General features: G+C 36.8%; 1 protein-coding gene across 6 annotated transcripts in view; it reads right to left on the bottom strand.

Annotated features, from left to right (window-relative positions):
• Nucleotides 1-16393, bottom strand: part of LOC117409230 (nephronectin-like) — a 60257-nt gene extending 43864 nt beyond the window's left edge. The window contains exons 1-4 of one of the 6 annotated variants that reach the window (XM_034014922.3): nucleotides 16271-16393; nucleotides 14962-15335; nucleotides 10770-10870; nucleotides 2996-3034 (exon numbers count right to left, since the gene is read on the bottom strand). In XM_034014922.3, the coding sequence (XP_033870813.1) occupies nucleotides 2996-3034; nucleotides 10770-10870; nucleotides 14962-15032 (211 nt within the window). In that variant the 5' untranslated portion in view covers nucleotides 15033-15335; nucleotides 16271-16393. Of the gene's footprint in view, nucleotides 1-2995; nucleotides 3035-10769; nucleotides 10871-14961; nucleotides 16153-16270 lie in introns of those variants that run through there. The other 5 variants (XM_034014923.3, XM_034907640.2, XM_034014925.3 and 2 more) reach the window with 5 other exon arrangements.
• Between the last annotated feature and the right edge of the window lie 1448 nt (nucleotides 16394-17841).

The following is a 17841-nucleotide window of genomic DNA, read 5'->3' as shown; positions in this document are numbered from 1 at the left end:
AAAGCCAAAATTACATGTTTTCCACTTTATGGAAAAAATTACAAAAATGATATGGAGACAGTCAAGTACTGAAATACCCACAACAAATGGGTCTGAAATGACAGGTGAGGACTGAGCATGCATAAAAAATGTAATTATAGTTTATCAACTTTTACATATAACTATGGAGACAGAAATGTTTTAATTGTTATTTTTCAGGTAGATATTTACCTCAGTGGACATCTGATTTAGGTACCGGTAACACTTTAAAATAAGTGTCTGTTTATGATTATTTCATGTGTATTAAGGGAAATGTTATGAAGTCATGAAAGGTATGTCATGAACTCATGCTTTTGACTTATGAATTCAATAGAAATTCAATAGAAATTCAATAGAAATTTAAATCAGTAGGGAATCATGTGTTAGTTACATTGGAATTACAGACACTTATTTTAAAGTGTTACCATGTTACCCATGAAACTAATTAAGGAGATGATAATAAATGGTTGTTCTTTATAGTTTCCTTGACTGCAATAATGCCTAACAGTGCATTATATATAAACATAAATGAAACATTACTAAAGAGCTGCATGAATACTACAGTTTGACAGTTGTTAAGGTAAATCACAAAATTATTGTTTAATTAAAACCAAGACCTTCCTAAAATTGGTTTAAATTTTGTATTTTTCATACTAAGCTTAGATATGCATGATACTGGCATTATTCACACTCAAAGAGCGGTGTATTTGTAGTCTTGTCTCTGTTGTTGAAAATGCTGAGGTCAGATACTACTGGAGTCATTTGTCAAGTTAATTAGTCAAGTGGTGAGTGGCTGTGTTTGGCAACATCATCACTAACTTCAATAGTTGTCCATAAAGGGGGTATGTTTTCCTTAGGTAATAGAGGCCTATATCATTTTTTTTGACATGCTCATTCTGATGAAATTCAGCCAGATGTTTTTGGCAACAGAAGAAAGCAGTGTTTATACAGTGCTGAATAAGTGTCTGGAAATTAGGCTTCTCACAAGATAATTTATTGTTTTAGGCCGTCAGACAATAAAAATGTCCAGGAGTGAAAATGTGGAATATGTCTGTTTCATTTGAACACCTTTACCACTTGAGACCACACAGCTCCCAATGGGATGGAAGTGAAAAGCGCTACAATCTTCTTCCTACTACCTTTTACATACACCCTTGTATCATATAGATATGAACAAGAAGAATGGATATAAATGGTGGGGGACTCATACATTCCAATTAAAGTCATCCAAGGTGATTAATTTTGCCAGCAGGATGACTCAGAGAGTTCTTTGCCAGCCTGGGATTATTTCTGCTGTATGATCATGTGTGTTTAAATATATACTGTACACCATAAGCCTTTAAAGAATCTTCCTCAGAAAGGGCCTGTTTCATGCTTGGTGGGATGAAGGCCATTCCTTTTGGAAATAATTGGCCAGGGGTCAATAATTCCGTGCACTTATTCAACAGATGCTGTGGGATACTTTAAATTATGGCATCTCCAACAGAACCTAATCAGAGTGTTGATAGATGGGATGGATTACCTCAAAGCAGTATTCAACCAGTGACCTATTGCCAGCACTAGCTCAAATGCAGTATGTGATCCAATAAGGTGTCCCTGTCCTTCAGTACCCTTTTCAAGACTAATCTGTCATAATCTGCAGAGCCACTGCCCCCAGCTCCCTTAACTGTAGGCAGTTTATCACATTACCAGAATTCCTGGTTGATGGGTGCAATCAATAAACATGTAAGAGGCTATCCGCAAGACAAACTGTAAGTCTGTGATGGCTCAGGATATATCTAAAATAATGCAGGCATTTCGACTTGAAATTTAACATTTTAGACCACTAGTTTTCAGGACTAGCGCTAGTGGTTTTCACATTAAGATTTAACTAATTGAACTTTAAGACAGTGCCTACCTACACTTTTATATTAGCAGGTTTTTGTGTTCAATTCAATGACTGTGTCTAAGTACAACACTGTTATCTCCAAGAGGGGGCAGCAGTGTGGAGTAGTGGTTAGGGCTCTGGACTCTTGACCGGAGGGTCATGGGTTCAATCCCTGGTGGGGGGACACTGCTGCTGTAGCCTTGAGCAAGGTACTTTACCTAGATTGCTCCAATATAAACCCAACTGTATAAATGGGTAATTGTATGTAAAAATAATGTGATATCTTGTAACAATTGTAAGTCGCCCTGGATTAGGGCATCTGCTAAAAAATAAATAATAATAATGACCGGCTGAAGAATAAAGGACATTTTTAAATTAAATTAAATAATGTTTGAACAAGATAACACTTTTTATTAGATTTGTTATATATTTCTATCTTGTTTATTTGTGTCACACTGACAAAGACACATATCATAGACTTACAATTCATTATCCTTTACTGAACATGGCCCTTTACTTCCTATTATTTACATCCCTAGTTTGGGACTTTACTATCTACATATAATAGTTAAACCCAATGGGAGGAGCAGTACAGGAGCAGCCACAACCAGTCAGTGCCTGCCCCTATTTCAGATTGTATCTCTGTGGGGTTTTTAAGGGTCTGGTTTCCATCCCCTAAAGATGGCAATTGCCCATCACATCCCCAAGATAAATGACCACAAGTTCCAGAATCTTGTTGCATTCCTAACACACTCTGTTTTCTTCCCCAACATTCGAACATGATACTGCAGAGTATAGAGTATTGAAAAGGTTTTTGCACCAAGACTTTGGTTGGATCAGTCATCTTGCTAACCTTGGCCATGTTGTGTGTTTCCTGAAACAGTAAGTAAGGCTAAGACACATAATGAGGGATTATTTACTGCAAAGTATCACACTTATTTCAAGTATGTTCAAACGAACTGTGGCTTTAGCAAGTGTGCCGGGGTTTCAGACAACAGAAACATTTGCTGCTGCATGGAGCTATTTACATCTCATTTAACCCATGATTTAAGGGCCATGCCTTCAGGACACGGCTTGCCAAGATTATTGCAATAAATATGTTGAGCTAACCTTGGGGCTGGCACCTTATCCCGACTACTCTGTAGAGAGCTGCAAAACAAATGTCCAAAAAAAGAAATTCCAGACTTTAAAAAAAAAAAAAAAAACATGAAACGAGGCTGGACTTGGTTTTTCGACAGCACGCATTCCAAAAGAGTTACACACACACACACACACGCACACACACACACACAGAGCTTCCACAATTTAGTTTTCTCAAATAAATTATCCAGTGCCAAAAGAACCTATTTTAATTTTGCTGCGTCATACTTACAAGGTATCATCATTTGATTTACAAAAATGTTTGTTTCTTCACTTTATGCTGGTAAGAAAATAGAGCAAAGGGGTCCAATTATGTATGGTATTTATTTAACAAAAGAAAAATGAAGCCCCTGGATTTATTTATTTTATTAAAGCATTACCAACAGCTGTTTAGGAGACAGTATCCTTGATAACCTTTTGTAACCATTTGCTTATGGTTTTCTTTTTCACAGTTACAATATTGCATATCCAACAGTTTAAACTCACAAGCATTAAAATAACTACTTAAAATGTTCATACAATAAAAATATTATCATAGCTGTATTGCACATCCTGTATTGTAAACCCACCAAAAAAATACAATCAAACTAAATCCTTGTTTACAGTGAACATCTAAATGTAGAATTTTTTTTTTTAAGACAGTGATTTGAGGTTTTAAAGAAAGCATGTGACTTAAGTGACATTTGCGTAATTTGTTCAAGCAGTTTCATTTATTTTAGCTACTGATGTATACAACAAAATACTGATTCTGTTCTTAAATTAAAATAAACTGTAAAGCCTTCCACTGTTGCTTAAAAAAAAAGGTTTGACATGAGACTTGAGTGATGCTGGGGATCTGTCTGCCGTACATCTGTATGCATCTGTGACATAAATACAATGATTCTTGGTTGTAAATCTCCCTCCCGACCTGTGAGGGCGCTAAGCAGCGAGAACAGAGTTCCCTGGACCGGCTGACCTGACAGTTCTTTCCCAGGGTTCAAGGGAAGTCGACCAGCTAGGAAGAGGGCGGAACTCCGTGGCATTAACGCATTGACCCGGAAGTGAAACTACGTGGTAGTCGCAGATTGGAGGGGCAGCTGCACTCGTTTACCAAGGGGTCATGTGTGACGGCATAAAAGGGGGCGGAGAGACGCAATCTGTTCCTTCGCTTTGGTGAGAGGACCGTGAGAGACCCTGTGACATACGTACCGTGAGTGTTTTGATTGTTTGTCTGTGATTGTCTTGTCTTGTGAATTGCGAGATGGCTAACATGATTCCAGAGCTGTCGCCAAGAGCCAGCACTAAAGCCGGAACAGCACTGTCACAAAATAAACTGTATCACCCACCACGAGCACTACTGCACGCAACCAGGACTGGTGACTGTGTTGGTATTATTGTGGGGTGGATATTTATGTTTATTGTTTGGGACAGTAACCCGTTGTTATTTACTCCGTGCAATACACAATGTTGTGTATTGCCGGGGTCTTATTATTTGGTCACCAGACCTGGATACAATAAAACCCGTTTCCAATTGGATTCTAACTCTCTGTCTGTTTAATCACGCACTGCATCACTCCTGCACCTGTATCCACTTAACCACTTTGACACAGCATCACTTATATTTTCCATATATCTGAAAAAACATTTAACAAATTGTGATGAAACTCGGTATTAAAATTTTTCAGCATGTTATTGGGATTTTCAGATTGTGAGGATCTATGGATGTGTCTCTGTCTGTATGTTACACTTACATTTTAAATACATTTTGAGAACAAAAAGTTGTTCCACGTACTGTAAATTAGTGATTTTAATACACTACCATGATACTAACACATCATTGCCTTAAATACAAAATATGTCTTATTCTATAGACTATATATTATGGGCATCAACTTTTTTGTCATACTGACATGTTTAATGCTGCACGAAGGAAACTCTATGGGTTCAGCTGGGTAAAGGAAGCCAAGTACTTCCAACTTACATATACAGTATCTTGCCAGGAGATCTCTTTATATATAATGCCAGGGAGTACAGCTGCAGACTATAATATGTAATTGGATATTTATATATTGTTTCTAAAGGGGTAAAGACATTGATGTCTATTCAATCGTGCCAACTGGTTGTAGATATTATTTCAATACTGGTTTACATCATTCAAAGAATTGGACCAACATCTCTAACATTGTAGTTTTATATTTAAAAGTAGGGATGTCATGGTATGATGGTATACCGCGATATTAACTCACCATGGTATACCGTAGCAGAAAATATTATCGCGAAAACTGTGGGATCACGATATTGTAAATGTCAGAGTTTGCAAGGCAGACTGCACACAGAATTCACCCATATTGCACTGCTCGATGGCTTGACTAGTAATAAGGGAAAGAAACAATGGTTTTAACATAATTTAACTTGTATTACACTGCCATAAAACCACTGCTTCATTGTGGAGATTTGGATAAAATGTGTCATTAAGTATAATAGCCATGGAATAGTCTAAACTGGGTCTAAAAATAAATGAAAAAGCTGTAAAATTAGCCCTTAATTCAGTTGCTAGATTCAAGTGAAATAATGCAATTCACTAAAATATCAGAAGCTCACCACTGCTTGGATGTTTGAATCTAAATTACTAAATGTTTGGATTTATCAGCTAATATTTTACTTTTCCTCACCAATAGTTTACTAAACTCATCAATGCATAATTGTTGGCCATGATTTGAACATTGTGGAAGCATACGCGTAGTGTAGAAATTAAACGCGATTCACATGGAACAGCACACCTGAAAAAGCAATGTCATAAATAAAATCTATTTTTATAAAATCGGATTTCTGGCCAATGGACTGCTCTTTAAGGAAATAGGAGCATAACTCATTTTTAAACGGTATTAAGCCCTATGTAGCAACTGTAAGTATGATGCTTGAGTGTGAATATTATTTATTTTCTTACTTATTTCTTAGCAGAGTAGCTTTATAAGACATTAGTTTGGGTATTTTAGTAGCATAAACATACAAATAAAATTGTGGGTATATTTTTTAAATGATTAAACAGACCCAAATTGACAATTCTATTTCTTATTTTTGTTTGCCTAATATCAGTAGAATGACTTGCTTTTATTTTGAGGCAGGTCTGATTTCCATGAAAGGTGTTTGTTTTTATAGAGATATTCATTTGTTAAAAACACTAAGAGTACCATTTTGAAGCGAGTGCAAAGTCTGCTCTCATTTTTCTGAAAAGAATAAAACCATTTTAAGATTGTAAAACTAGTAAGAAACAACTCGAAAGAATAATGCAATTGCTCCAACCTGCAACAAATGTCTCAGAATATTGATGATGTTTTTTTTCTTTTCAGTGACATTCCTATTTAAAAGTAATTATAATCACCGGTTTGGTCTGAATTTAATATTGAAATAGTATTGGTATTTAGATCTGCCAATGTTTAGATCAATTGAATAGACCGAGTTGCATTGTATATGACACAGTGAAAGGTTTTGAATGTGGAAGTGATTGTGGATGTTGTAACTAATTAATTAAATGTTTCTACAAATGTACATCTACTGAAATCTTTGACATATCTACATGTCAAACATCCTGAATGATGAAACATCATGATTCTAAACGTAAGAATTAATAAGATGTGTTTTCTTTTTCTAATCTGTACTGTGTGCTTTTGCATTTCAGTCCCTGGTGCTCACCCTGGTGTTTTGAAAACAATATCATGAGTTTATGTCACCCAACTCCCCTAAAAAACAAGTCTGCCTAAACAGATTCAAGCAATGAAAGGGTTATTTACAACTGTTTATGTTTTCTATGTGAGCACCAGTATTTAATGTGACACCCTTGGAAACCAGGTCTTGAATCTCCTGGTCTGGAGATTTTAAATAAAATAAAATAAAATAACAAAATGGTTTAAAAGAAAAAAAAAAAGGTTGTAACCCTAAAGATGCTAAAGTCATCACTTGATTAAATCTGTTCTACTACTACACAGTAATTCTGGGTGTCGTTTTGTACAAAGAGATGCTTCTTTCTTTCTGTCAGTATGGGGGAGTTCAAACTACACACACACACACATATATATATATATATATATATATATATATAATCCATGCTTTATGAAAACTTAACTAAAGGCTGATAAGACCAATTTAATGTAATGTAATGTAGTGTACCGTGAACACATTATTAGGCAGTTCTTGAGTTAAGCTAGCCTTCACATGATTTAATTCATCCCAGAGGATCCCTGCACTTTGAAACAAGTCATACAACTCACAGAATGGTGTTATCTGCTTAACTTCAACACACATGGTTGTATTTTTGCAAGAAAAAGGATACTGTCCACAAAACACTGCCAGCTAATGCAAGCTTTGGTTTCTGTTTTTTTTTTTTCTTTCGGATGTAAGGATACAAAAATGATACTGATTATTGTGAAACCTGGTTAAACACAGTTCTTCAAATAAAGATGAAAGTACGCATCATCGGCATGCATGCCACTTCGTATAAGCATTTAGATTAACAGATATATAGCTCAAACTACAGTAAAATTATTACAGATGCACAGTCTTATCAAAAGTATTTAACCACCTGTTTTTGTTTGGTTTAGTCTAAACCAGTGCCTTGTATGGAAGCATAGTGTCAAGAACAGACAAAAGTACAAGATAACAGAGCTTGTTTTGAAGGGGGACGACTGTCCTTCATTTTTACTTACTCATGATGGCCTTGGACTGCCAATTGTGCCTAATTGTGTTGTGGTTTGGTGATGTGGGTAATGTCCATACTGGGCTAAGTTGAGACCACCAGACTGTCACTGAGCCTGATTCAAATCCAGACCTTCAGAGGACAAAGGCATAAGGGGCAAGTGAATTAGCTAGTTCCACTGCCTAGTTCCTTTCAGCTTTAACAATTGAACCAGGGAGGTATAGTAATATCCCCAATTATTCCTTTATTATTAGCTTTACAATGGAGTTAATAGGAAACTTCTTATTTCCAACCAAATCAGAGATTGGTATTTCTGCAGTGTATCCTAATTTTGCTATAAAGCCTGCCAATGGCTGTGAAGACGCACGCCGTCTGACAGCCAAACTGTATGGTAAATGCTTTAATGAGCTACTGTGGCTTCAGCCATTGCAATAGCAAGATGCTAAATACTGTAATGAGTTCCAATGGGTTGCTGGCTCTGACATGTTATACAGTAACTTGTTGGCAAATGTAATGTTGTAATGAGTTCCTCTAGGGAGTTGTCTTTCAATCAGGCTTTAGTCAGCGATGCCATTTACGTTCTCTTTTATTCCTGCAGATGATAGATGAGCAAAGATTTAGAGCAAATGGTCAGAGACTGTTAGGGATGTCTGAGCAACAGGAGTTACTGTAGGGAGTGGTGTTTTAGGATTGTATCTATTGCAAGGGTAATACTGGAGACAAAAGAGACACTGGCGAAAACTGTACTTAAAGGGGCTTATGTATTTTCCTACCCACCTGTTGTTGTCATAATATATCATTTCCTTTACCAACTGACTGAAATTATATATGATCAAACCCATGGATCACTTGGTCCTCACTCCAAGAAGAGTCTGCTCACTATAACACTCTGATTTCATCTTCCACTGCTTTACGGTTTGAGCTTTACACAGCCTTGCAATTAGTACTGGATGTTCTGGGACTGGATATTCTGGAACTTAGACGCTTTTAAGTTGGGGCATGCTCCGCTACTTATATACAGTATAGTCTATTCAAGGAGATAATCCATTTTGTTCTCTTAACTTTAGCTTTCTATTCTTATTCAAAGAGAAAATCACCAACCCCTTTAGATTTCTCCAGCCTTTTTGATCCTCCTTATAGATTGTCTCATTTGGCTATTCCAATCCCACTTTGTACACGGGTCCTGATTTTGTAGTTATATTCAGCATGTGTGGGGAAGATTTATTGCACAATACCCAACTGATATCCTGAGAGCGATAAACAGTATTTGTGCGTACTAAGGCGCAAGGGCAGCAATAATAATATAGTTTACAGTGATATAATTGTACAAATATGGTATGATATTAACAGGACCACTGTGCAATATTTTTTCCAAATCTATTGTGTTGCCATTGCTTGAAATGCTGTTATCTTCGAGGGTATTGTAACAGTATATTAATGGTATTCTTCAGCTTTCTTTGTAAGGGAATACATTATTTGGAAACTGAATGGTAAACTCTGATATTATGTTGTCTCAATGATCTGTTAATGTCTTAACTTCTAAGTGGAGGTTAAATACTTTTGAAAGAATGCATCTTTGCATTCAGATATATTGCAAGGTAAATACAGCCAAATAAATAAACATAATCTTTATCACAACACATTTAACAAACAAGAAACATGTTGGGAAACCAAATATTGGGGAAAAAAAATGACAATTGTGTTCAGCTTTTAAACAGCCTGTTATAACATGGTGGACAAAGCATTTTCTATTAGTTAAGGCTTGAGCATGTGTACAATAATTACAGCAGCTGCATGCAACACAACAGTCCAAGCAAAAACCCCAATGTACAAATAACCCGAGCACGCACTTAGTGCAAGCAAAAGCTGTAACATCATTTGCAGAAGCCATGCAAACTACTATGAATTTGTTCTATATATTGGGGGCCTAACAATGTCCAGATCACAGACAATACATTAAAGAATTTTTTTTTTTCCCCCAAGTAACAAACCCCACTGAAAAATAATTTCCAGAACCTAACTACTGAATATAATATAAAATGAAAACTTCAAGGAAAAATCACAGTAATTACATTTTCTTGGATTTACCAAAAATGCCACTTTTTCAAGCAATTTACAAATATATGTGTGCCACTTCTGAATTGACTATCAGCATGTACTATATATTTGTTTTTGCACGGAGATAATATGAAACAAATAGATGCAACAAATGCTGGTTTTAACTTATTGGAATCCTAATGATTTAAGCTGTATACACCAATACAACCAACATTAAAATTAACATTTAAATGGAAATTTAAATGGAATGCATTCAAAATTAAATGTTCTGGATTTTTGTACATGGCAATCAGAGGACTGGTACTTGTCACTTCAAGCTCACAGTTTCATATGCGTTAGGGAGGCTCTGACACTGTACATGTCAGTTTGGTACTGGTCAAAATACTGACACCTGCCATTTCTATTACTGTAACATCAGAAAAAGCTGTGGATATTGCAACGAGAACTAACGATTCTTCAGTGTCAGATAGGAATTGTTCTGCTGTTCTTCCACCTGCTTTTTGCACTCTTTTATAAAAGCTTGCAAAATTAGCACATGTTGCAAAATAAATTTAAGTGAACCTGTGAGTATTATTTTGAGATTTACATTCTAATAAAGCAGGAAACAAAAGCAGCACACATTTTCATTACTTTTTGGCACAAAACCCATTTTGTACCAGAGAATAGCTAAACAAATCAGGCCAAATTTCAAATGTACATTCACTATAAAGCTGACAAACAGATTCACCTACAAGTGCATATTCCAGCAACACCACTAAGCCCCTATAGCTTTTACATTAGAAAATGCCTGATTTCTTTTCTACAGTAATGAACCAATCTTTTCCAAAGTCATTTTGTAAAAGATTGTCAAGTGGTTACAAAACCAACATGGACACATTCCTGTGTATTTGTGTGTCTGTGCTGAAGCCCCAGTTGTTTCTAAGGGTCTCTTGCTGTGCCTGTGTGTTAAAGCCACTACATGTGTGTAAAAGCCCCATCTATGTCCCTACAAGCCCCAGCAATAGCAGTACTCACGCTGACACTGGCCCCAGGACCGTCGTGTCCATCCCCAGCAGCAGTCAACCCGGGCTCCGTAGCGGCACAGTCCATTTGAGGAGGACACCCGTCTGGGCCACCTGCAGAAGGGAGAGACAAAGACATACCGCCCTGAAACACGGGGACATATTTTTAAACCTTGGATATATTTTCTGCTGTTCCTAAGGAACACAACAGGAAAATACTGTCTTGTGTTAAACTCATATTAAATGACACTCCATATATTTTGGGCTTTAGTTTTCGACTGTTCTACATTCTCTGGCACATGAATAATTTGAATACCAGTATAACACACACAAAAGTTGATTCTAGCTTTTTGTTTTTTGCTCATACTGGAATATTGTATAGTTTTGCTTATTTTAAGTTTCAACAATATTTTGTTTTAATATTTTATTAAACAGCATTTTAAAGTTATAAGGCATTCTAGAAATGAAAATACATGTTTTGAACCTGTACTGTATTATTGTGTATGAAGTGTGAATCATGCATAATAAATTAAACCTATAAACTCTGTATTCTTCTTGGAGAGCTGCATAGGCCACACAGGAAAAACAAATCCTTTTAAATTTCCTACAAAAAATAATTACACTGAAAGTCATCAACTTATTATAATACATGGTATAATTATAGGCTTAATCTCTTATTTTTATGTTCTGTGTCTATTATCAGCTTTCCAATAGTATTATATATAATATAGTACCTATTGTGAAGCTTCCTCAAAACTGGATTAAGCATCTCTGTTGATAAAATCAGCAACAAAGCATTCTGGAGACAGTTTGGCTGCCTTTTAAATCTTGCATACGGTTGTATTTGGACTGTTCTGCATGTCTGCCAAGCAGTTCTCTAAGCTGCAAACAATGTGGGTGCTAGACACTGTATGACAGCTACAACAGCCTGTTATCTTATTGTTTAATTTATGCTAAATCATTTGTAAGTGCTATCATTTTTGGGGCACATGTTGTGTTAGAAGCCTTCTTTTAAGTAGGATCTCCAGTGGCTCTTCTACCATTTTGGCTCAATATTGGCAGTGCGCCACACATACAGGTACATTGACCTTTGCATTTTTGTGTGTTAGGGAGGAAAATCATCAAGCCATAGTTCACCTGATCCCACTTCAGTGACCCTTACTGGTCAGGAGCTCAACAAGGCCTGGTAGAGACTCGTCTGGCTGGGCTTCTCCTCCAGGATTCAGTAGATTAGTAACATTTGTTGCTTCGGTTTGTCAGAGGTCGGCCATTGATCTTCTCTCCTGTTCAGGAGGAAGGTTGGAGCTGGTTCTGCTCTCACAAGCTATCTTAAACAAACCTCATGGGCTGGTGTCTGTATCAGTGCCTTTGAGATTGGTCATTAGTTCAATCCCTTTAGATAATACTCTGAAACAAAAATATACTGGCATTCCATTCAGAGGTCAATGTTAACCAATCAGAGGATGCCCATCCTCCAATTTCCAACATGTTTATTTAAAGGTGTTTATATAATCGTTAAGGAATTAGATAAAACAAGTAGAATATCCAGAGCAGGACTTTTGACATGGAATACAATTTGGCCCTACTGTTCTAGTTCCATAGGACCTTATAGTGCAGTGTCTCCTAACACCGTGCTGGCAATTATATCTGTGGGGTGGAAGAGATTATATTGCTTTACTTATATTAAGAATACAGTAATGTTATGTTATGGAACATTGCCATTGTTTTTCTTTTACTGCTCAAATAGTTTAGCAGTTCAAAACAACCCACACAACTTCAATGAATAAGAATTTAATGTACAGTATGCATTGATTTTGCGTTACATTAAAACATTTCCTTAACCCTGTTTGGGAAAAGGAACATTGCTAAGGAGTGTTTTGAGAGAGTTGGTTTTAGTCTTGATTAGAAAAAAAAAATGTTGAGGTTCTGTACAATAATTAACAGACCACATTGAACACGTCTTTCACAAGCCAGTAAACCTGGAATTTCAATTGCAAGGGACATGCTTGCCAAACAGCATTAAAACATAACATTTTTGTAATTCTAATCCCACATCCTAATCCTTTCTTTCACATACAGTAATTGAATTTGATTATAGAAATATTGCTTTGTTAATGGCTAATAGCGGATTGCAAACTGACTACATTGGTGGGCTTCAGCTTTACATAGGTGGTGGTCCAACTGGCCCCTCACAGATAAAGGTTTTGAACTGCTGAACACAGGTCTCCCATTCTAACAAACTATCAACAATATTACAAGAGTCATGAAGCCATACATTCCACAAGGCATGGTGGCACATTAAATATCTGCTTTTCTTTTAAGTAGAATGGCTCATTCCTAATCCAATGGATTTGGTAATATGTGGCTGTTGTTTGTGCATAATAATATCTGTCCTAAAAGTACATGTTTTAATGACTTAAGCCCCTTTCACACTGGCATGCTCTACCCAGGACAGAACCTACCCGGGTCAGGACCCGGTGTCATGTGGGTTGGGTACGTGATTTCACACTGCTTTTGATAAAGCAGGGTTGACCTGGGTGACACACACAAGTGCACAATACGCATATCAATGCCCCGGAAGCAGCTTGTTACTGATGCTTCCATCCAAGCTTCTCTGGTTTGAACCGTCAGCCCCAATGTTGATTAGAGCAAATGTTTCTACATCTCTGCTTCAATCTGGCTCATGCTGTGTCTCAATCAACAAGAATATATGGCTAAACAAAATAAACAGAAATGTTTCTTGCGGCAGTGAAACCTTCACGCAGGCGTGATTGTTTGTTATTGCGTCGGCTCACGAACGGCCGTCAAGCACTTTGTCTCGCACAACCTGAGGTGGGTCACTGGGACTCGGGTTAACCCGGGTACGACCCAGGTACGTGGTTTCACACTACACAGGATTGTGACCGGGTAGCCAGGACCCGGGTCCAAACCCAAGTAGGAGTGCCAGTGTGAAAGGGACTTTAGACATAACCAAATCTGGAGTAAGGCTACATGGTGACTATCATTGATACTTAAATACTGCCTAAAGTACACATGACAGTTGAGAAGCATGATGCAATTAACTGCAATGGTGGCCTAAAAATACCCCCGTTTAACATAACCGCAAGAAACACACAAAAAGACTAAAATCAGCATGTGATTTGACGTCATTCATTTTCTTTTATCACAAATATTTTTGACCATATATACTTATTTTTATATAATTAAGATATCTGAGATATATTGTTATTTTGTATGAAAGCATTTGACCTAAACTGGCAAGCCTTATCCTTCTCCTTTGGAACCCTGCAAGCTGATTCAGACCTCCAGCACATTCTTGTACTTGGGCAGGTTTTCTTTCTATCCTTAAAACATTTCACCTGAATCATGTTTGGACTTGAACTATTAGTCACTGAAAATAGTCACTTACACTTCAGCTAAATTAAAAAGAATATATGCCTGTGTGCTTTGCCATTCTTGTTCTGAAGGTGCCTATCAGCTGTTACTTCTGAATTGTACAATAATGAAAGCAGAAAGAATGAAAAAAGTCTCCAATCCATCTCATACAGGGAACACAAAACAAAATGTCCCTGATGCTACAGTCATGTGGGTTTCTAGAGTCCCACCTAATTCAACATGAAGTTTAGGTTTGCATTTTCTTGGGAGTTCCAAGAAGTAGCTTATTAGTGTAAACATAAGGCTTGGGAAGTCACTATTTATTTTCCAATGGATTGCTTTGTCAAATTCAGACTTGTATTCCAAATGTAATAACACATATGTTCAAAGCAAACTTTGGTTTGTGCCAAATTTATTAATTTCTGTATTGATATAGTCTGAAGTCTTTACATTGAGTAAAATATTCGACCCAGTTTTCCTTAATTAGGAAAATAAATAAATGCAGTACTTTTCAGCTTGTTCTCTCTGTAGCCTTGCAACACAACACTTTAACATTATTCACTATACACTTGTGTCACTATATTTTAGCACAAATGCAATATATAATTCAGTAACTTTTCTTGTTTGTTTAGCTGTGCAATGTAGGAATACTAGTACGGATATTTTACAATGCCGTGTAGAAAATACTCCAGTATTGGTATTGCTTATGTTTATTTATAACTTAGTGTAATATTTTAGAATAAATGACATCACAAAAGTAAATATAAAATTGACAACTAGGAGCCACTGTATTCGTGACATGGTTATTACAGACACCGATCTCATCTTACCTGCCGTCAAAGTCACCAGCTGCTCCCAGGTACAGCGTTGACACAAGCACCAGCTTAATCAATAACTCCATGATTGTGACTGTAGTCCACAGAAAATATTACTAAAATGTGTCTTTTAAAATCCCAACGAGAATCCAAACGTGAGAGGAATACAAGAATCCGCAACTGGAAGTTTGGGATTCTATTGCATTTTCTGATCCTGGCTGTTTTGTAAATAATACGTACAGTGAGTGTACAGGGAGTGTGACTGGAAGTCTGTTTACCAAGTTTGTAAGCTTGAAGAAAACGTTGTTAGAAGACCGTCTTCTGAAGAAGAGCTGATTCACAGAGCACTGCAGTCCTCGCTGGTTGAGCAGACGGGAGTGCACTCCCTGCTGGAGCGACACAGTTCAACAGTTTATTTCTGCAGCTAGATACTTTCCCCTCCTCTTACAAGATTCCACGATTGAGGTGGAGCACGTTTTTATTAGTGGGGCTTGCGAAGCAAGAGTCCCCACTTTAAATCTTTGACATACTTCTTCGTATTCTTCTTATTCTTTGGCACGCTACTCTGTTTAAACTACAAACGCCGTTCAAACTTTAAAACGTGTAGACCGGTCTGGAATAGTGTGCTTGTATATAACTTTTTGATATATTTTATACTTTTTAAACTATTAAGCTTGTTGTCCTTTTTTTGTCCATCTTCATTCACTTTAATGGGACATTTTCAACATTCTAAAGCTCCCCATTGTTTAAAAACTACCAGACTTCCAACATTCTATTTACTGTAAACGATGTAACTTTTGACACAAATCAGCTACTTTGACCACTTTTCCAACAAGTAAGACAAAAAGTTAGAGCATATGGAATCTTCCTCTACTTCTCTGCTATTCAAATATGAAATCAAAACAGAAATAACTTTTACCAATCAAGAGGTACACCTGTTTTAATAACCGCATCAACTTCTTTCAGTAGGCTACTTCCCACTGTTGAATTAACTGTCATAGAACTTTGAGAAATTTCAAATTCTAGCACATTCTAAGCATGAGACAATTAGTAAACAATGTGACTTTTGACACAAATCAGCTAGTTTGACCACTTTCCCAATAAAGCAAGCCCCACAACTTTACTTGTAAAGTTACCATCAAAATAATAATAAAATCAAAATAATAATACAAATACGTTTTCCTAATGTGGCGTATTTTAAATAGTTTTTTTTTTTTTTTTTTTTTTTTTAATATGGTACTTTTTTTACCAAATGTACCCAATTTAAACAGGTATTTTCCAATGGTAAAAAATATCTATTGATGGAAATGCAAATTTGTTTTACCTGTGTTGCGCGGTGCTTTGCAGTAAATGGACTTGTTTAAAAAATGTGGCGGCTGAGCTGTCTGTTCCCTCAGGAACACGCACTCTCGTCATGGTATTTGAGAGGAAAGGTCCTCAGATTTCTCCACAACGAGGGCAATGCGGGGCTGTAGACAACGCTATCCACATTTGCTTTAGCCCATCCTACCAACACACTGACAGCTCAGGAAGGAGCAGTAATGGTCTCCACACACCAGACGCGATGTAATTGGCGACATGACCATACACACCAGAAGCAGAGGCATGCTACAGGTTTGGAAACTGACAGATCTATACAACTGTTCAAAATTGCTATTGACAAAACTATGAAGACTGGTACATAATCGTCAACATGATGTGGAAAACACTAATGTCTTCTCTGACGGTTTTTCAGTATGGCAATAAATCATACACTGCCCAGTTCCTTCGAAATGGACTCCCATATATTATCTTTAAAATCTGTATCTTTATAATTGTGATGGCCTTTGTCATAAAGCTCTGGGTATTTTTTCAATGACAAGTAATATTGTTTTCTCTGTCATTTTGGATACTGCTTCACCGTGCTGGACCACGTGCATTGAAGCTGTTCTCTGAGTGCTCAATGCCCTAGTTGACGCGCGTCAAACCGCAGAATAGGCTTCAGTCCTATTTATTTCGCGCCGCTCCAGTGTCGCTCCAGTGCCCCTTGTGCGTTGCCTTGCGTGTCCTGTGGTGTGAAAGATACGTCTTGGTTCTATTCATTTTGAGCATCGCTGCACAGTTCCGCTTGCCGCATCGCGTCTAGGGTGTAGCAGCCTTCACCCTGAAGAACAACTGTATTCCCAAACTTTCAACATGTAGTGGTTAGGGCTCTGGACTCTGGACCGGAGGGTCATGGGTTCAATCCCATGTGGGGGACACTGCTGCTGTACCCTTGAGCAAGGTACTTTACCTAGATTGCTCCAGTAAAAACACAACTGTATAAATGGGTAATTGTATGTAAAAATAATGTGATATCTTGTAACAATTGTAAGTCGCCCTGGATAAGGGCGTCTCCTAAGAAATAAATAATAATAATATTACAGAATAAAATAGCAAGCCTCTTCATTTTTTGTAGATTAAAACTTTTTTAAAAAAGTGTATGCAGCCAAAGTTAGTTCAAGTTACTAGTAAATATTTTAATTAACAGTTCGTGTAAAGTTACTTTTAAAATGCAGTACTTAAAATACTGAAAACTGTACGTAATGTACTTTATCGTATAAGGACACCTACTAATTCACTGTTTTCAGTATTTTAAGTGTAAGTGAGATAGCAAAAAAAAAAAGTAACCAGGAGGAGCCATTGCAATCAAAATGGCCTATATGAATTCGTAACTAGCGAATCTGGCAATAACATTGCCAGAAGAACCCCTAAATAAGCAAATAAAGTTTTAACATCGCAAAGACTTGACTACAAATTAAAAAATAAAATAAAAAAACACCTACACACCAAAGTATATATTGAAATTAGGGTTGTCAATTGATTCCTTTTTTATCAGTTAATTCATGGGCTTTTGATTAACCGGCAGATTAATCG

The sequence above is a fragment of the Acipenser ruthenus genome, chromosome 2 (assembly GCF_902713425.1).
Source record: "Acipenser ruthenus chromosome 2, fAciRut3.2 maternal haplotype, whole genome shotgun sequence".
Taxonomy (NCBI): Eukaryota; Metazoa; Chordata; class Actinopteri; order Acipenseriformes; family Acipenseridae; genus Acipenser; species Acipenser ruthenus.
This window is presented reverse-complemented; position numbering and strand designations above follow the sequence as displayed.